General features: G+C 38.5%; 1 protein-coding gene across 7 annotated transcripts in view; it reads right to left on the reverse strand.

The window, feature by feature from the left end:
* The window catches only part of TERT (telomerase reverse transcriptase), an 80,758-nt gene extending 60,263 nt beyond the window's left edge, over nucleotides 1–20,495 (reverse strand). For 4 of the 7 annotated variants that reach the window (XR_010387724.1, XR_010387723.1, XM_064506740.1 and 1 more), the window contains exons 1-8: nucleotides 19,918–20,451; nucleotides 16,731–18,630; nucleotides 13,794–13,989; nucleotides 9,255–9,444; nucleotides 5,853–6,035; nucleotides 4,259–4,420; nucleotides 3,779–3,874; nucleotides 1,685–1,770 (exon numbers count right to left, since the gene is read on the reverse strand). Coding sequence is in view for 4 of the 7 variants with exons in the window: in XM_064506740.1 (XP_064362810.1) it covers nucleotides 1,685–1,770; nucleotides 3,779–3,874; nucleotides 4,259–4,420; nucleotides 5,853–6,035; nucleotides 9,255–9,444; nucleotides 13,794–13,989; nucleotides 16,731–18,630; nucleotides 19,918–20,145 (3,041 nt within the window). In the remaining 3 variants the exon portion in view is untranslated. Of the gene's footprint in view, nucleotides 1–1,684; nucleotides 1,771–3,778; nucleotides 3,875–4,258; nucleotides 4,421–5,852; nucleotides 6,036–9,254; nucleotides 9,445–13,793; nucleotides 13,990–16,730; nucleotides 18,631–19,917 lie in introns of all 7 variants that reach the window. The other 3 variants (XR_010387725.1, XM_064506741.1, XM_064506742.1) reach the window with 3 other exon arrangements.
* Nucleotides 20,496–21,135: the final 640 nt, after the last annotated feature.

The raw sequence follows: 21,135 nt of genomic DNA on the forward strand, positions 1-21,135 counted from the left end.
ACATACAATGCAAAGGAAAAAATCTTTCTAACTACAATGTTGTTTATCTAAAATGCTCTAAGAAAGTGTTCACTAAAAAATCCACAGGGTGAAGCTCATACTGTATATCTACATCAGGGATTTAATTCAGGCAGGTTTTGAAGTGGAATAATTTTAACTTTTCTCAGAAACTGCAGACTTCCACATTAAATTCAAATATAAATATTTACTACTATCATATCCTGCTTATTTTTCTAAAAAGGTTCTTTCAGTTCACAAGTGGGAGTAACATTTCATATTAGTTAAACAGCTTAAGTGGGCTGTTTGAAGTATTTATTTTTCATTTCCACTAGTATAGCTTTATCTGGCCAGGGGAAACATTTTTGTGTTTATTTTTTTCCACAGTAAATACTACTCTTCACTTAAGGAAATCCCTGACAGCTTAGTCTAATAAAGCGTGTGATCTGGTTTTATACATCTCAGCTATTTTTTGTATGCTTTACTGTGAATCACATTTATTTCCTCATTTAACAGCTCAGGCATGAAAACATCTTCTAATTAGGAAAAATCACTAGCATCCTCTGAAATGCTGAACTGTTGGCACTTGCTATTTATTACTAATATTTACACTCAAAACCTCCAAGAAGTTCACTGAAGTTGCCAATCGTCACTTTGCAAAAGTGTAAATCGTGATTTGTTTCCCATAACTGCATAGAATTCATACAGACATGGCCAGAGTGACATTCCTCAGTATCGTTTTCATCTTGTCAGTTGTATAAAGCCACTGAGTCTGCACATACTAATACGTTACATCTACGTATGCTGCTGAAGACAGTTCCCAGTTATCTCATGGATTTTTCTATGCCAGTAGCAACAGAATGAGAATGCTTCACAAAACACAAGCAAATTATTTTCACAATACTCTTTTGAAGAGGAGATATTGTATTACAATGTCCATTTTACTATTACTGGCTTAGTGAAATTAAAGAAACTGAAGTTACGGAAAACTGTGGACACCAAGACCACAGACTAAATTCTAGAAGTGGTCTTATCAATGTTTTGAGTCATCTGCAAATTCTTATAGCTGTAATATTACTTCTTCCAGACTTTTGATAAAGGTATCAAACTGTACTAAAAGATTCCCTTTGGTCCCCAGCTCAAGAAAATCAGCATTTTTTCCCTCAAATCATCAAGCTGGGGTTAACTATATATGATGATTTTTGAAAACCATCACTTAAACAGCGTATTCATTTACTTAATTGATTTTCAGTGTGTGTATGTATGTATGTATGTATGTATGTATATTTTTAAAGGCCAAGCAAAAAAGAAGGGTTAGTGTTTTGTATTACACTGAAATCATAAATAAGGCTTTTGCATAACTGCCTGAATGTTACCTTACTCTTGATCACCACAGTGGATCTCCATGTTTAAAGTACCTTTCTTTTGAACTACATCCTCATTTTCAGATATAATTAGTATCAACCAGGTAGGAAAGAGAAATTTTATGCACATCATAAGTTTGATTCCTAATGCTTTTATAAGACTTAAACTAAATGAAATAATAAACAGATTTCAAATTAACATGAAGTAAAATCTTTGAAAGACAGCTAACAAAAGTTTCCCAAGCCAAAGTATTCTGCTTAAATGCAGCAAAAAACCATTCTATATAGAGAAACTAATTTTTTTTTTTTTTTTTTTTTTTTACCTGCGTCCAATCTCCAGGATGTTGTTATGTAACATTTGCAGAAAAAAAGTAAACAGGCTGGAACTTGTCTCATTAAAAGATAAGCTCTAAAAACAGGACAAAACAAAACAAGGTTTGTACTTAGTAAATTTTCAGTGTCAATACATTTTCAATAAACTGAAAGATGCATAGAAATCTTTCTGGAAAGTAAAGGAGTATAATAATTCAAACCCCTAGGGGAAGAAACAAAACAGACTTAAACCAAAAACCTGAACACACACACTAAATAGTTTCTCACACCCAACAAATACAGAAGAATGATGGAGAGGTTGGAGAGACTGGATTATAACATATATAAATTATAAAGGAGAGATTGGATTGTTACAATGTATGATACCTCCTCATTTTGGTCACCTTCTACCCTACAGGACAATTCTTGTACTGGTCATGTTCTTTATGATTCCCAAGTATAGAGATACTCACCTGCCAGTTCTGCTGCAAAACACATTCCACATCCTTGCCCCACATTACCAATGATTGCCTGTGTGACTGGCTGCTCAATATTTATTAACAAGGCTTTTGTGTTAAAAGTGAATGATAAAATTTCATTTAGAGTAGTTTAAATCCCTTACCAATGACCTCACCCAGCACTGAAACAGAATCACTTCCTATACACATCGATTATACATCAGAAAAATGCACCTAGTTTTTGATAAAGCCATGTGATACCATGGTTAGAGATGTGCACTGAAATGCTAAAGTGATGTCCCTGTGTCAGAAGTGCCCATACTGACATATTATTATTATTTTTTAAATGGCACCCAGATTCATTCCTAAAAATTAAAGTTAAAAATACTGTGAAACAGAATGTTGCTGTTCACAGAATACCTAGCCTAATCATCTAAATCAGATGTCCACTGGAAAAGAAAAACAAAAAACCTGCATACACATTATCAGCTGGTTTTAACTTTCATCCACATACTCATTAGGCTTTCTGCACTTGGCAGAACCCTGGAATTGTGCACCATCCCTCCTTTATATTCTACCCCTTTGTCCATAGATGTACAAGATCATTTTCTTGTATATTAGAAGTACAAGTTATCCTACTTCAAAATCTTCCACTTGCAAGTGAAGGAAGGAAAAAAAACTGAAAGAGGAAGTACACCATGAGAAAATACCTGAGAGCTTCTGGTCATCTGTGGCTCAGGAAGCCTACAGGTTGGTATGCATGGATGACCATGATGACAAGCAATAAGATGTATTAAGAAACTGACTGTGTATATCATCTACTTCCACACCTTTCTCTGTCATGCTCCTTGTACAGAAGGAAGTCTTGAGAACAAACATTATTTGGAATTAATATAGTTCTCTGAAGCACAAGAATTCTAACAACAAAAGGATGCTTGCTTCTTGTAACAAAGTGCTGTTTGGGAAATTTTTTTTAAAAATAATCAGTTTTAATCATACTTTATTTTAGACAGTAGGCACTCTCTTTAGAGCATACCACAAGAGAGAGCATACCACAAGAGAGTGTGAAGTTTTGCATTGCATTTTAACTCTTCTTTGGAAGAGTTCATTCTTATCAACCTTGGCAGGTAATCATTAAAATAACCTGATTTTTAAAAAGCAGTTTTTCTATTCAGTGCAGTTTGCTATTCAAGATGCCTTATCTGTTTCCTTAGTTACTTAGCTTAGAATACATTTTTTACATTACTACTTTACATTTTGGAGATAACAAGCACTGAAGCCCTTCCTCACTATATGGTTAACTTCTCACTTGAGAACTGTTGCAACAGATAATAAAATTCATTAGTAAATATTCAAAAAGAAACACTGGTTCAAGTGAAAGTCAGACACCGGTGAGAAAATCCGTAAAAAGTCTAGAAAGACATTTTGTCAGAAGTCTTGCCTGGGGCACTCCTTTCACTGAACATTAAAAAGCTGCCACAAACACCACAGAAGAGATGATACAAATCTTATTACGGAAGGTGTTGGACAACTAAGACAGAAGTGACGTCACCTTATAATATGTGCATTCATTTAAAAAAACCCAATCCTCCTCTACTTCCTATGTATCTTTCTTTTTCAATTGAAAAGAAGTCTCCTAATATTTACCTGTTCAACTACTATTGCATTTTGCAACGAGTCACTCTCCTGAAGTTGGGACACAAACTGTTTCATGTCTGGCATAAAGTCGTTGAAAGTAGAAACCTGTATAAGTATAAAGAAATAAATGACAAAAGCAACAGAAAATTCAGTACCAGACTCTTTTATTCAGTGAAGGTCAAAGGGTCAGGTTCTCTTTTATTTTAATCCAAAAACTTTGCTATATTTAAAATGAAAATTCTCCTTCATGTATTTCTATGTCCACAGTATACTTATGACTAATTTTTATTCTTAGTAACACTGCAGAGGAAAAAGAAGCTTTCTCCCCTCCAGAAAACAGACAAAGTCTTAAACTAATTACTGAATTCAAATTGAGACCCCAACCCCCCCCCCCCCAAAAAAAAAAAAAAAAAAAAAAGCGCTATAAACAAATATATTCCCTGGACAGAAAAATATCACCAGCAAGTAGAAGAAATCAGCAAATCATACGTGTCTCTTATAGAACTTCCTGGCTTTTCCACTTGCGGTAATCTTAATCACTGCATAGCGACGTATGCAGTAGACTGTTCTTTTCTCAGGTTTTAAGATCTGTGAAATCACTTCCACAAGTTTATTGTGAGGAATGGTATCATAAGCCCTGGACACATCAGCCTGAAATAGAAGAAACAGCCATTATGTATTCATCAGCATTATTGTAAATACTCCTGTAGCATGAAAACAAAGCTGAAGGATAAATTACTGCATCATCTGGTCCAATTTGATAACCAAATAGAAAGACTCATTTTTTATCTGCACAAAAGCTATTTCCTCACTCAATCAGCAGTGTTCCCTTGCAAGTAGAGATCTCTAAACTATCAGTTTTAGCATAATTTTTATTATTAATGAGGGTACAGTGATCCCTACTGTCATCTGTACTACAGAGCACCTATTTTCATGACTAAATACTAATGAATACTAGTGAACATGCAAAGTAGTATACTGAAAGCTCAACAAGCAACCTTTAATCTAACATTTAAATTTCAATCATTTAACTAAAGTTTATTGCTACTGTTTTTGTATGTTGACTTTTTTTTTTTTAAACTTTCCTCTCTATAGGATCATGAGGATGAAACCCAAGTTTTTTCAAAGCTGAAAGAAAAAAAAAAAGAAAAAAAAAAAGAAAAAAAAAGAAAAAAAAAAGAAAAAAAAAGAAAAAAAAAGAAAAAGAAAAAAAAGAAAAAAAAAGAAAAAAAAAGAAAAAAAAAGAAAAAAAAAGAAAAAAAAAGAAAAAAAAAGAAAAAAAAAGAAAAAAAAAGAAAAAAAAAGAAAAAAAAAGAAAGATGTTTTACTTTTCCTAATCCTCACATTACCATCCTAACCTTGCTTTTACTCTTCCTGACTGTAATTCAAAACCATCTGGAGAAGGAACAGCTTTACAAGAACTGCGTCAATCACAGGATTCTTTGGCTCAAAAGATAACAAAACAATCACTGAAAGCAACTTCAGGACAGGATGTCAACTGATATGCAAAGCATAGGAGGGGAGCCCCACAACACAGACCTATGAACTGATCTGAAACACTAGAGGTTGCCTGCTAGACTTAACTGAAAAATAAGTCTCAAGAAGAAACTGCTTGAACTGTGGATTGTAACAAGCACTCAAGTTTTTCAAGTGGGAGAAGAAACTTGTTCAACAGACAAAGATAGAACACCTGAACTTTAATGTATTTCCAACAGAAAAGGATAGTAGCCATCTATTTATCAAAAGATGCTGTATTTATCCAAATTCACATCAGGTTTTTCATGTTTTTTCTTCAGGAAAATTGTCCCCTTCTCCACCTCAATTTACATTTTTGTCCCATCTTTATACCAAAGTGAATGTAATTGCAAAAATTCAGTGCATGATCAGAAGCAACAGCTACCACATGAGAGAACAAAGGAGAGAAATATAATGAAGGGAAGTACAATTGCAGAAATAAAAAAAGTCAGAATTCTATTATTAGGTATGTACAAAAGCTGATTAAAAAAAAGGCACTTAGCTCATGCTATAAAAATATCCTCACAAGTTGAGGAATTAGTTTGAACATGGAGGGGTGCAAGCATACCTTGACATAATAGAAATGAGGAATTTCACCATCTGATTGAAGAACCTTTGTAACAAACTTCTTCCATATCTTGAAGATATCATCTTTCCCAAACACTGATGAGCCCAGGAAACTGGTGTTTATAGTCCGTTCGTAATTTAAGACACTAAATAGATTTTTCAGTTGAGTATTGTAGTGATGAACCTGAAGAGACCAAAGAGAACCACCCAAAGTATGTTGAAGAACATTAAATTCTGCACAATACAAAGATTTTACATTTGGATGAACTCTGAGAGGTGGTTTTTATATTTACTATATCTTTTGGTCAACTACAGCTTTCAGAAAGCCTGAGTATAGCTCCAAAGACTGCATGGAAGTAACAGAAAGCCTCAGATTTTTTGGTATATTTAAATCCCAGAGAAAATGTTTTTTCTGTGTTTAACTCTTTGAAGTCAAGGAATCATAGTTAAGGACATTAATAGATGGACTTCAGCAAATAAAACCATCATCAATTACAAGGTAACTTTTCTTAGGCTAAAACCACATGTGTCATCAGCTAAGCCTCTAGATCACATGCAGGTACTTTAGTAAAGGTTTAACTCTCTCAGGTACAGGGATAACAAAGTACAGCAAAAGCGATGTCTTGCAGCTTGATTAGCTAGATGTTGCTCTGTCAATACCTTAAGGAGAAAATTGCCAGATGTGGCTATAAAAGAATGATGAAATGGCAAACATGAGATATACATCAACCAGTTTAGAATTTTGAAGAAATCCTCCAAAATGTATACATGGAATATAAAAGATTTCTTACTCTCAATGGCAGTATTGCGATCATCATATCGATGAACTGAAATTGCTAACTTTGAAAGTTGTAATTGATTTTTAAGTGCAAAAACAAATGTCCTCAGATGAACCAGAATGCTTCGCATGAAAAGCTGGTAAAACTCAAGTACATCAAAAACTTTAGAGTACCACCACCTGTAAAACATGATCCAACCTCACTATTTTACAAAAGGTAAGAAATTTTGTTAATCAATTCGTTGATATTGCAGAGCACTTTTGACCAGTTTATATAACAAAGATTTATGAAAATTAAGGCACTTTCCTGACCACTACTCTTGTGAGGTCCTTGCTGTTATAGGCCCAGTTCCTAAGAAACACAATCCAAAAGGAAAAGATGTAGCTCATAAAGATAAAAAGAAGCAGTAAGATCAAAGTAACAGTCAGCAGAAAAGTTCCTTCTTTCCTTCTTAAATATCCCAGGACGGTTCCTTTAATATCAAATTCTTTCTTTTCACAAAAGCCAATAGCCATAAGGATGTTAGCAGGCGGAGTCAATAAAAGCACGGCAACTGAGGCTTCAGAGCTCAAAGACTGGTTTTAACTAAGCCAAAAAAAGAGAGACCTGGATGTGCAGTATTCACAATAGCTCCTTGTTTTAATGGTGGAAGGAATTCCCTCCAGCCTCTTACTAGTTCCTCGGAACAAATCAAATCCAGAGAACTAAGAACATTTTTGCAAAATTTAAAATCTGCTGGAATCTTTGCAGAATGTAGCAAAAATCTATAAATGCACAAACAAATCAGATTTTTAAGAACCGCCTCCCTCACAGTGCTTTGGACTTCGCACTAGAGAAAAAAAGGGAGAGGCAGAAATAATACTGGTTCAAATGAAAAGATAAGAAGCATGCCAAACAAATACACAGATCTTTAAAACGTAAGAAAATCTATGCTGATTTGAAGATAAACTCAGAACTGAATTCATTCCACCACTTTTTTTTAGAGCAAAGCTTGAGTTGTCCATGAATCATAAATCAGTTAGCTGGATTTCTGGGAGATTCATCTCTCGCCATTCATCTGGATACATTCCACTGTAGAGCTACAGAAGCCAGCCACAACTACCCCAAAATTCCAGATTGGCTTCCAAATTCCAAAACCTGAAATGTTGTCAGACACAGAACAGTAAGATGGCTTTCCTCCTATGATTTAAATGCTAGGAAGAAATTGAAGAGCAGAGATAAGCTAGATATGGCACGGGATGAAAAACTGGAACAGGCTTGATAATAAAAGGACATGGCAGAAGCAAGCCAAATAGCAACACTTCCATAATGAATACAGTGATTGTTTTGCATGACACTTTTCTCTGTCTCAGTCTACTATCTGAGATGTAACACTACTACCTTGTCTTTTGTGGAATTTATGAAAAACATTAGCTATGTTTTGTGATGCTCTCCTAGTTTAGAGAGATGAGGTCTTTTCATAATAACTGAAAACTTCAGCATCCTTAGTTGCTTGTCAGCACTCTCCAACAGGAGCCCATTGCTCCCACCTTTAAGCAGGCACAGATATTCCCTCTCAGCTTCCATGCAGCAGGTTAGCTGAAACCACTAACATTGCTGACTTTGAACCTCCATCTCTTTCAGTGCATTCGTACTTTATGCCAGATCTATTATAGAAGCAAAGACACCTTCAAAGCACTGCAGCTATTTCCAGAATGACTGTGTGCATACTTTCAAATCCAACAGCATGATCACCATAGAAAGACTACAAAGAAACTAACACTTCAGAGCAGCTTTTGGATGACGTCTGGTAAATGGGGCCTGGGATCAACTGAACTATGAGTACTATGAAGCCACTGAACTATCACCCATTTGGGGAACATTTCATCTTGCCTACTGAATGGGATGCAGTCTTAGGGAAAAGCAATTAGTTTAGTCATGGGAAATACTGGAATTTGGTTCCCACTATGTCTTGTGGTTAACTGGCCTTTTAAATTGATTATTCTGTGCACCGTGTGGTTCTGTCTGTTCCCACACTGCAGTAATTACCAGCTTCCTTCCTATCTCTCTACTGTATTTGACCCAGCTTCCTTGTCCTTTCTAGACCTTCTCCTGTAACACACCCAACTCACGGTTGCTTGGCCTGCTAACGGAGATGGACACCCTGGGCTGACCTGGCACAACAGCCAACTAGCCAATCAAGTACTCAGGTAAATCCCAATGGGCTAGACTCATCTGTCCCTCACCCTCTGCTGAGCCAAACAAATATGACACATTAGTACTGAACACTGAGTACCTTTGAAATTTCCATCCCTCTGTCCCCATGGATGGCCAAATATTAGCGAGGCAAAGGGAAGGAGATGGAAAGGGGAGAGGAAGAAAACATGACTGTGTCATCATGTTAAATTTATTTTCTTAAGACAGGCTTGCAAACAAAAGTATGTGATTCTGTAGTTGAAGGCTAATGATAATTAAGCATGGGGAAGGAAGAAACTAAGCTAAGTTACAATGGCCCATTCATTCTGATTTGAAGATTCCAGTTCATCACTCTAACCAGTATTATGTAACATATAAAAAGAGAAACCCACTCACTCTCATATTAGCTGCCCACATCAAATCCATAAAACAATAAAGAAAATAAAGACCTTCTTTTCTCTGCTTTCCTTGCTGAATGCTCTTGCTTCAACAACACTGCTCACTTTTACTATGGGTCTTAACCCATTTGGTTTGGGAATGAACCGGAGCCTTGATGCCATAGGAACATTTTTTTTTTGATGGATAGCTTCAAACTCCTCTGAAGATAAAGCACGTAGATGTACTTTGGCAAAATGGTTTCTAAAATACAAATACATAAAGAGTAAACAATAGAAAATGAAGCAGGTTACATTTTTTTTTTTTTTTATAACTGTAGCCAAATATTTTACTAAGATAATTACAAATGCTACTGCAGAAACTGACATCATATCAATGTTCAATCCAAAGTACCAAATGGAAATCTGAATTTCAGAAAAACTCCACAGTACCTTAATGACAATGCAACACAGTAATGAATTAGTATATATTTCTGCTTGATGCTGTGCAAATTAAGATAAAGCATTTCATAATTTTCAAATGTACTTAGCTAATCTGTAGTTAAATTTTCATTTGTGTTAATGTAGATATTTTTAATTCAAACCAGTGGGAACTTAAGACATTTTTCATGGTTTCAGAAGCTTACAAGATATGGACTTAGTTGGACAGGACTTTCTGAAAACTACATTAGGAAAGATCCAGGGAAGGATTTATACAGCAATGGGTTGTTCCTCCTCCATCCAAACATTTAGGGGCTCCGCTACCTATTAGAAATCACAGTGAACTGAAATACTAGGGTACGTATATGAGATGAGGAGGGCATTTAGGTATCCAGTAACGTGACTGAAATGATCCAGCCTGATGAGCAGCAGTCAGCTAAAGTAAACAATAGAAAACAATGAACAGACAAATGGCTTCTAAGGCACAGATTCTAAGTTCCCTATGTCTATCTTACCAGGAGCTATGTTTCCACCTCACAGACACCCCCTCTGGGATTACTGTTCAGTTTGGCCTAGTCCAGATTAATTCAATGAAGTGGGGAAAGGAGGTGGTGCAAAAAGGCTTTGCTTTTACTTAGTATCTTACTGTTAGAGAGCCCCATCTGCAACATGGCAGACTGGACCAATCTTCTGAACTGCTGGTATTGTTCAAAATGACAAAAGCTATTATTCCAAAAAGCCCTACAGCCTAGTGATTGGGATACTCCTCTGAGAAATGAAATGAGATGATTCAAATCCCCTCAGAAGAGGGGATCTGAATGCAAATCTGCATTTGGATTTTTCACATCCCACACAAACCAATGGGTCGGTTTCACAGAAGGAGGTTCCCACTGTCACAGAAGGAAAAGGATGGATGGTACAAACCCGATAAGCATGTTCTAAAACATGCTTACACATCTAAGAGGTCAAGCTTACAGACAAAACAGACACAAATACTTATCTTAGCTCATACAATTCATGTATGAATTAATGATTCAGCATCTTGGAACTGTAAAAACCTGAGTGACACAGTGCATGCCAACTGGAAGGCATCTAGGCATCCAGGCTCTGCAAGCTGAGCTATTACTGAGCAAGTATTTTGCAGATTTATATTCAAACTTAGGCACTATATTCCCTTTACAGATGTAGCACAAAGTACAGCAGAAGGGACAGAAGATGACGACTTTTTCCATAGCTAGAGATCACTTACCTGACTTGGCTTCTTTCTAGTACCTAGAAAACTTCCATATGCACTACAGTATTAGCTGGATCTTTAAGATTAAACAAATCACTCCAGTTCAATAGAAACAACCAAATGATCCAACATCCATCCCTCTGGAGTTTGTATTTAAGACATGAGAGAAGAGGGGAGATGGGGTGGGGAGACTATGACTTCCTCTAAAAGTGAAGACAGAGGCTGACTATCAGCAGACCATCGTTACTTCCTCAGGCCCGTTGTGGAATTTGATGTCATTTTGCCTGCAGCAACAATCATTGCTTCTTTCATGTCATTTATAGCAGGGCTAATGACTTTGAACACTCACTGATCTAGTAGCTGTTGAACCACCCTACTCTCATTTGCACACTCACAGCCCTGTTACATACTGGAATGTGGAAGATTTTTTGAGTCCGTAGTTGGGCTGTCTTTGATATCTTGCCGCCCTACAATGTAAGGGATTCAGCTACAATGTAGGAGACTCACAACTCCTACGGCATTTTCAACCCTAGGCAGCCACTGTGTGTAGCAAGGGTAGGGAGGGTTTGGTCCTCAAAAAACCAGGTGCTTGTTACCATGAAGTTGGGTACATTGCTTTTAAAAAATAATTTTGCATTCCACAGGCCAGGTAACTTGAAGCAACTGGATCATGAAATACTAAATTTTTCTAAATAGAAAATAAGTACTGTTTTTAATTTGGGGTATAAAGTTTGATATATCTTCAAAAATTAATAGTCAGAAAGCTTTGTCTGTGTGCAAAATGACTAGTGCACTCTCACAAATACAGCATGACAAATCTACAGATTCAAGTCCCCTCTCCGAATTGTGGTCCACAAGTGGGATTTTGCACAGGAAGATCTACTCATATGGACAGCCCGTTAGGATAGATGGTTACTTCTAAGGACAATGTAGTGCAAAGGCATAAATAAAGTCCAGATCCATTCGGTCCAGTCCTTTCATACATTCTCTCACCCCCAAAGGCAAATGCAAAAAAAAAAAAAAACAAAAAAAAAAACAAAAAAACAAAAAACAAAAAACTAGAAAGGCATCAGAGGCTATGCTTGGCTGAAAATGCCTTCCTGTGAGCCAGTTCAAAGCAATCACTATGAGCACCTCCAGTTGAGGAGGGAGAGAGGAGAACCAAGGCAGTCACAGAACAGCCATTAGGGCAATACCTGAGACTTCATCCTACAGGGAAGCTGGGAGCAGTTCAACTGCCTGGGCACTGATTCACCAATGCCTGAAAATGAAGAGGGAATGGTGCCTGCAGAGTCTAGAAGTAGCCAAAGCAGCACGGGCAACCCTAAATAGCTGTTTGTCACCACCTCTAGCCCCACTATCTCTCCTACCACGTGGAACAGGCAGTTTGCCACCTGCATGAATGTAGTGAGCAGGATTAGTAGAAGACCTCATGTTACACAGCACACAGTAAAAAACAAAGTGCTGAAAACTCTAACCCCATGAATGAAGCTTAAAAGCAGCTACACGGCTCAGACTAAAGATCCATATAGCCACATATCCTGTAGCCAAAAGCTAACACCCCATCCTTTTAGTGTGCCCTGGGAAAGCACTCAGCAGTACTTCTTTGGGATGCTCCCCCAGTTTTCAATTGTCTGCTGTTCAGGGACTTCCTGAGCCAAAGGTGAGAAGGGGCTTCCTGTATACTGGGAAAATAAGTGGGGAGGAAACAGGAAGACATGGGATCAGCCCAGATTAGGGCCTTTTAAGCTCAGACTACCCTGTCCCTAAATGTTTTTTGGGGGGAGAAACTGGGAATAGGGGAGGAAAGGGCTGAGAACAAAAATACTTATTTTAAGTATACACCCCATTAAGAACAGTACCATCTCTAATACGTAAAATTTAGTACTTCATGATACTTTAGGCAAAATAAAGAAGAGTATGTTAGCTCTTGAAATACAGTAACATTACATAAAATGCTAATTACAACACTAAGGCTGTTAGTTTAAACACAAGACAGACAGAACATGCCACTACTATTTTTACTGCATATTCTGGACTAAGGGCCCATTAACAAACACATACGCACAACAGCTGCATTAAAGACGTTACCAATGTTAAGCTCAGGGCAGTGAAAAAAACAACCCACATATACAACAGCATTGTAGACCAACAGACCACTATAAATGCAAGAACTTCACTATATAAAAGTGGCAATTAAAACAAATATGATCATTTTGTACAGTTCTAAAAATTTCCTGGACACCAACAATTTATGCTGATAACCTAAAAGACAAACTAAGGAGATGTTGGCGTAGTATTGTTCATTAAAACTCCCTTCAGATTTTTCTCATTTTCTCACTTAAATCACTTATAATTTTATCCTAAATAATGCCCTAACTTAAATTCATACATGCATTTTTAAGACTGAACAAACAGCATGGAGTTTCACAGCTGCATTAAAAAAAATGCTGCAGCTTTTATATCCCTTAATCTTATTTAAAAAAAAAAAAACACAAAGTAACTAAAAGCCATAGAAGACTACTGTCTGAACTCAAAGTTCAAATTTTTGGAATTAAAACTGATAAAGAGAGCTGAGTAATTTTTAATATTAGCTTTCCCAAGGTTACTTTGGGATTTTGCCACTATGTTTTCAGGTGCAAGTTTGACTCATCAAAATAAAACCCTCTCCATAATGAATGTTATCTCAAAGGTTGATTATTATCAAAAAAAAAAAAAAAAAAAAAATCAAGATTTGAATCAGTTTTCTCACACAAAACATTTCTGAATTTGCAAGTCTAGCATAGTACAATCACAGGTTGATTTTTCTTTTGGAAAATTAAGTGAATGAAAAAAAGAGGATGAATGGGCAATAACATGAAAGCAAAATTATAAATTTACACTGCAAGACATGAGATTTCCATATTTTCATTAATGTTTGATTAGCTTTCTGTTGTTACCTAATTCCAATGTTCTGTAACTTGCCCCAAATAAGCTTTCGGTAGTAGAAAAGCATGTTTTTCTGGAACATGGTCTCGGTGATATAGAAAAATGATCTGAGCAACTCAACAACATAGGTATCCATCAGCCAGTATAGGAATTTAGCCAAAAGTTCTTCACGGAAACAATGTTCATAGGCAGGAACAAAGTGATCACCTTCAATAAACAATTCAAATGTAGTTATAGTAAATATCAGCTATTTGTGTTAGGGAAAAAAAACAGAACAAACAAGAAAGCACACATATACTCCTTTCTTAGCTTGAGGTTATAAAAAGAAAGAAAGAAAATACAAACAATTGCACAGATGCAACTTCAAATTTTCACTGGCATTAAATAATTTTACCAAAGCTTAACATACATAGATGGAAACAAAGTTGTAGTGACAAACTGGTACACAGAATACCAATACATGCAATTACTGGCCCAAAGACTTAATTTCTTCTCCCAAAGTCTATTGTGCAAGATCTTTAATGAGTGATGGCACAATTATTGTGAAGGTAAAGGTAAAATGTTCCATGGGTTGTACAAAATTGGGAGATAAGAGTCTATTAGAATATAAAACTTTTAAATAAAGTCAAAGAATGAAAATTCTTAGGTATATTGTAAAAATAATAATAGAATTGAACTGACTTGAGAAACAGAATGATTCAGATTTCCTGATTTACACAGAAAAAATAATTTCAAGGTTAGACTCAGCTTATTTCAAACATCCTATATAAAACTTATTGCTGCAGTCAAAAAATCACTCTGTTGAAGTCAATCAGCCCTTATAATATTTAGATCTCAAAATAAGTATGAACCCTGAGCTTTTCTAGCTACTGTCAAATTTTAGTCTGCATATATTTTTGGCGATGTCTAAAATGGCAGATAGGACAGGGTTTGTTCCCCCTTTGCCTACAATACTGAATTTTTGTAACCTTTCAAAAATACTCTCCCAATTAAGTCTGGAAGTAGAATTGAGGAAAATATAATAGGATAATTTAAGAAATTCTACAAAATGATAATCTTAAATAAGCTGTCTTACACAAATTATTACACAAACATGTTAAACACAGCTCAATTTTGACACATGAGAATTGAGGCTTAAGACTGAAACTTATAAAATGAAAATAAGTTTCCAGGTCTCTGCTGTTTGGTTTTCGTGTTCTTCAAGGCAGACAATTTCATGTATGCACAGCATGAAAGAAAAAAGATGTGGGGAAAGGAGCAGGGTTGTTCTTGGAAGCAACTACCATAAAGAAATAGTTTTCATTCCAGCGGAAACCAAGTACCACCAATGCAAAATCCAGTGACTACTACAAAATTCTGCAAGTGAACACTCATAATACACTGGCAGTAAGATACATAAAACAGCATATTAAGCAGCTGTCCTTGAACATTGTCATTATTTTTCTATTTTATTGACAACAGATGTAAACATCATTGTAATGAAGGGAATCCTGCCTAGAGTTCAGGGGATGCACACGAAACAACTGCTACTCTTGGAGGAATAAAAAAAAAAAACAACAAATCCTACAATACATTAAAGCAATCAAATACATTTTAGAATTCAAGCACAAGAGAGTAGTTTAATGAAAAGTAAAATTAAGCCTATGTTTCAATTTTCTTAGAATAAGTCCAGAGAGTAAGATGCCACTTAAATTTCAAATTACTGTGAACCAAATATTTTTTTTACAATATTTAAAAATATTTAAATACTCAGTGTTTTGAAAAGCATATTTTTCAGCCAAAGTTTCTGAATAAAGAGGCACTATATTTGCTAGAATTAACAATTTCTTATGGAGGTTCATCTCCCCTATTTTTGACATCAGTTCTCAGATCTCAGGCTTTTTTATTTTCTTCCTATGATACACAGAATATAAAGTAATTTTAGAACCCCACCACACCTTTTAAAAAGGAATGCAAGTTTCAGCTCACATTACTGTAGGAACCAAGTATATTAACAGGTGGGAATAAATACTGCGAACATACAAGGTAAACGAGTAAATTTTAAGTCTTATAAATGGTGAATGGAAGCACAGAAAAATTACTATTTGCATTAGATCCCACAGCAATCAAGCACAGAACAGCTTCAGCCTAAAATTAAGTTTTATTAAAGTGATCGTTAAACAGAAGGGATTCATATGGATCTTGGAGCAACCAGCTGATGTTTCTATGCCCCCTAGAGATAGCTTTCAGCCCCTGAGTACTCCAGACCACTCCACATCTACAACTATCTGGCCTGAAGTAGTTCCCATTAGCAAGGGTCTCCCATTCTCAGAGAAAGAGATGGTGGGCAACCCCCTCTACTTCATAGGTGCCAGGGCCCACAGGTCTCTTCCCTAAGGTAGCTGGGGGTGCAGGCAGAGAGGGAAGGGATGGGAAAAAGAAAAAAAAAAAGAAAAAAAAACAAAAACACAACCCCCCCCCCCCCCAAGCTGTGGGATGAAGGTTTACTCTCATAGCACAGGGACTGGTGTCTCCAAGTGTTTCACTTTGCCCTTCCTTCTGAAGGCTACAAGTAACCACTGCCACTTAAGGCAGACTGCATTTGTTCCTTACACACTTAGGTGGTACTTGTGTTACTTGCAATTTGGGGGATTGGAAGGAAAGAGGAAGGAGTTTTGTTTAGAGCCTCAGGTTTGAATTCACATTTATGAAAAGTTCATCCCATTAAACAAAAAGCATTTATGAAAGTGAGGAAAAATTTAAGTTTCGAGCACAGAGGAAGATGGACTTAAGGGTGTTCTTCCACATCAGTTATGACAAACACTACCAGGCTTGCTCTCCAAGCTGTCGCTAGTACCAGTGAAACCTACAAACCCTGAACCCAGCTTCAACTCCCCCTCCCCAGCTTAAACTTGAATACCAGTCATCTGGCCCCACTACTTAGTTCCTTATTTTATTGTAGAGAGTACCTTTGACTAGACGAAGCCACACGCAGTCATTCACTCTCATCTTCCACATCAACTCTCGCAATGAAAGCTTATCAAACTTCCCCATGGAAATGAAGGCTCTCACATTTTTTAAGAACCGGCATTTGTTATGGTTTGAACCCCACAGCTCTGCAGGGATCACTCGCTCCAGACACTGCCGCACAAAGACATACACCTGCCAGTGGCTGCTGTGCTGCTTGAGAAGCTCCCTGATGGCTGAATCGCACACCTCTCCAGGATTTTGCTCCTCGATCTTTGACTTCCCACACAGAGATTTTGGAAGAGGAGTGCATAAATCATTTGGCACATCAGCGCGACCACCTTTCTGGCTGCTGCTTGTCGTGCGCTTAGCAGACTCTTTCCCAAACTCTTCTACTTGCTTGTGAACCTCTGCTCCCTCAGGTAACGCTGACTGAGGAGGCAGGTCAGCTTTTCCCACATTGGCCTCGGAAATCCCAATGGGGCAATTTTTTTTCAGTAAAAATGAATAAGGACACTTTCCATGGTTCTTCACCAATTTCTGAAATATATTTCTCATCTGCCAGTAGCGTTTGGGCAACCGTTTCTTTCTCCAGTTGTGATGTGGCAGACTTTGATTGCGTTTTTGCTCCAACAGATTTTGGCTTAAGAATATAGTTTCTACAAGCCGTCTTCCACTTGCCTGACAACCCTTCAAGCGATTCAGTAAAAACCATTTAGGAAAACATTCTTTGAAACTCCAGCGAGAATACAGAAGAGACTTCCTCTCAATGTACACTCCAGAATGCAAGACCGTATTTGGCAATTTCTTTCCCAAATGATCCAGGGGACTTTCCAGCCTTCTGTATTTTGAAGAAATACCTTCCATTGGTTTCATCTGTACAGAATCCACCTGAGATTTATACGTATGCGTCTCTACTCCGTTTCTATTGGATTCTGCTTGCATTTCAGTGCTAGACTTAAGAGGTTTGTTACTTTGAGCTCCTTGCAGAAATGTTTTTTTAACTGAAAATTTCTCCTTCCCATCATAAGACTTGTGAACTAAAGAAGGACCAGACATATCACTGTCACTTCCTTTAGAAATGTACTTTTCTTTAGCAAGATTTACAGAATGCGATGCTACATACCCATATCTCTTGGAATTACTTTGGTTTATGCCAGGACTGTGATTCCATGCCTCTTTCTCTAGTGCTTTCTCATCTACTTTTGCTCTCTTAGCTGTGATTTTAAGTTGTTCCCTACCAAGCTTCCTTTTCAAAGACAGGGCTGTAGCTGACGAAGATAAACCTGGGCTAATCTGATTTTCCAGATGTTCAGTTACCATTCCAATTTGTTCACTTGCTTTAAAATTATCTTTAGCAGAATACGCCAAACCAGACACTAAGCATTGCATTTTGTTGGTTTTCTGATTTCCCCTGCTGGAAACTTGAGCTTCGGGTCTTCGTTTGCATTTCCACCAGTGAGATTTTGAAAGATGCTTTTTATGAAACATAAGCCTTTTTTGCATATAGTCAAACAAGGCATTACGTCTGTGCTTTGAATATCTTTGTTTAACAAACAATGGAGAGGATTCTACATTATTTGAAATAAGTTCATAAATGGGTTGCCCACAAACTTGATAACAACTACTAGGGGGAACCAGCATAAAGATTGCACAGTGTTCCAATAAATACATCATCACATCATCCCCTATCCTGCTCAGTAATGTTTCCCAGAGGCCGCTGATACGAAGAGTTTCCGTTGCAGTATTGGGTAGGTAGCTGCATATATTTGAAGATGGCATGATTCGGAAATGAGAACTGTTTTCATCCAGTAAGGAATATCCATATGCAAGGACATTCTTCTTTCTTTTTTCACATAGTCTCTGAATAACTCTTGTGATGACTTCACTCTGACTAGATAACTGAAAAAAAAGAAAGAAAATAGGAAAATCAGCTTTTATGGATTCTTCCAAATGCCACAACATATCCTTTAAATAGACAGACTTGCAAGATACACAATCCTAGCTTTGAGCTTTAGATTAAGCCTTTTCAAACCAACATAAATGATTCAGGAGTGCCCTATTAGAAAAAAAGATTTTCAAATGTATCACTAGATTTTTTTATTATTATTTATTTTTTACATTCAGGAACCAGAGATTATGACTTTAGGGAAATCTTTTTAACTTCTGCCCCTTTGATCCTGGTTTTTATGCCAAGGGAACACCCTATGCTACTCCTCATCTTTCTCAGCAGCGCAGACTCCAAGGTTTTCAGGTCACTCTGCCCCTCGCTATGCACATGCGCGGGCCCTACCACAGCAGGGATCTAACACTGCCTTTCTGGGGACCTCCAGGTGCTAATGTAAAATACATAAACTCTAATAAATATTTCAGCTCACAATTAAAAAAAAAAAAAAAACTCTGCTCAATAAGCTTGCAACATTCGTTTCACGCAGTAGCACAACTTTGCTCATGCACACAACAGCTCCGACAAAAGCGCCGTCTTACTCCTCTCTGAAGAAATTTTTCTGCTTAAACACTGATCGAAAAGCAATTCTTTTCCTCCTCTTTATCCTCTCACAGAAGGAAAGTCTTATTTTTTCATTTCTAATCGCTCCCCAGCCATGGTGTTTGTTTCGTTTGTTGGTTTTTTTTCGGTAAAATTCTACCCCACAGAACAAGCACAAAGTCAGAGAGTCCCCGACATGCAAATCTTTTAGCTTATCCAACCACGGGCCAGCAGGCGCCAAGAATTCGTTCACCCCCTAGAAGGGAGGGGAAAGGGGGAGAACCCCCATGCGGGGTAGAAAAAATTTAACTTCCATAAATCAAACTTGATTCCGGGACGAAGAAGAGCAAGGAGGCCATGGGAGACGACAAAGCGAGAAGGCACAGCCACGAGAAGACGAGCGTAGCCTCCCGCCGCATACGCATGGAGGACAGGAAGAGCGTTACGAGCCGCGGCAGCGCGGAGGGCGGCAGCCCCAGCAGCCCTCTCCGAGGCCGCACGGCAGCGAGGGGGGGAAACAAGCGGGGGGTAACCGCCACCAACGGCCAGCGGTGACCGTTAGTGCGGGCGAGGCTTCTCGCGCGCGCCGCGCACACACACCCACGCGGGCGCGTGGGCTGCCGCTCCTCGGCGGGGAGGGCGGCAACGCAGGTGCCGCTGTGCAAGCGGGCAGCGGCTGGGCACCCCCCGCGCCCTCCTACCTGCTGGAAGGTAAAGGGCCGAGGGATGGAGCGGGCTCCGCGGGGGACGCACACCACGCACTGCGCCACGAAGGTCCGGTAGCACGGGGCGTCGTCGGCCTGCAGCACCTCCGCTTCGCCGGCGCCACTCTCCCGCAGCCGCTGGATAAAGGTCTCCAGCGGGGCGGCCTCGGCGTAGCAGCCCTGCAGCGCGGTCAGCGCCGCCGCGAACGGCCCCGCGCCCGCCATGTTGTGCAGATGGAGCACGCCGCCACCTGAGGCGGCCCCGCGCCTCCCCCCCTCACCTCCTCCCCTGCCGCCTTTACGCTCCTCAGCCGACGGCTGAAGCACCGCAGGAAGCTGTGAGAGGCTGCTCTTCTTAAAGAAAGAAAGAAAGAAAAAAAAGTATTACTAAAAAAAAAAAGAGAGAGAGAAGAAAGAAAACCGCCTCACAGCTGCTGCGGCCAGGTGCCGCGCGGCCTCCGAGGCTGCGCAGAGGTGATGAGCGGCAGTCGAGTCGAGGCGAGTCGGGCCGGCAGGGAGGGAGGGAAGCCACTGTCCAGCCCCGCAGCTCCTCATCTCCCCCAGCGCCGTCTAGTGACCCGAGGGGGCCGGGGCACCTCCGGGCGCTGGGAGTGAGCCAGAAGGAGGGGCGAGTGCGCAGAAGGGGCAAGCCAGCGCGATGGAGCATCCTCAGTAGGGGATCTGTCTGAAATTAAGTAAGCGTAGAAGAGGTTATGGTGCAGATGAGCAGAGTAAACCCTAACAAATAACCAACTGACAGGTTCTCACCAAATTCAGGAATGAAGTAGCCAAATCACTCACGGTAGTGAGTAGTGTTGTTCTTACTCAAAAATTTCTTTGGTACCTGAAGACTGCATGGTGGCAAACTTGATGCCAGACGTTAAAAGGAGTGGATTGGAGTTCTGGAGAACTACAGGCCTCTAAAGCTGATGTTTATTTCAGGCAAATTAGTAGAAATAATAACAAGATAAAATTAGTAGATGCTGGGAGAAATACAAGCTGCTCAGTCAACGTGGCTTCTGCAAAAAGAAGTTCTGCTTTAAAAACCTCCTGGGTTCTACAGATCATTGAGAAGACATGAAGATTATGATGATATAGTTGATATATTCTACTTGAATTTCCAAAAACCTTTATAAGGAAATGTTATAAATGGAAAAATTAGAAAGGAATGTGCTGGTATGGATATATTACTGGTTGAAAGATAAGACACAGAGG

Source organism: Dromaius novaehollandiae, chromosome 2 (genome assembly GCF_036370855.1).
Source record: "Dromaius novaehollandiae isolate bDroNov1 chromosome 2, bDroNov1.hap1, whole genome shotgun sequence".
Taxonomy (NCBI): Eukaryota; Metazoa; Chordata; class Aves; order Casuariiformes; family Dromaiidae; genus Dromaius; species Dromaius novaehollandiae.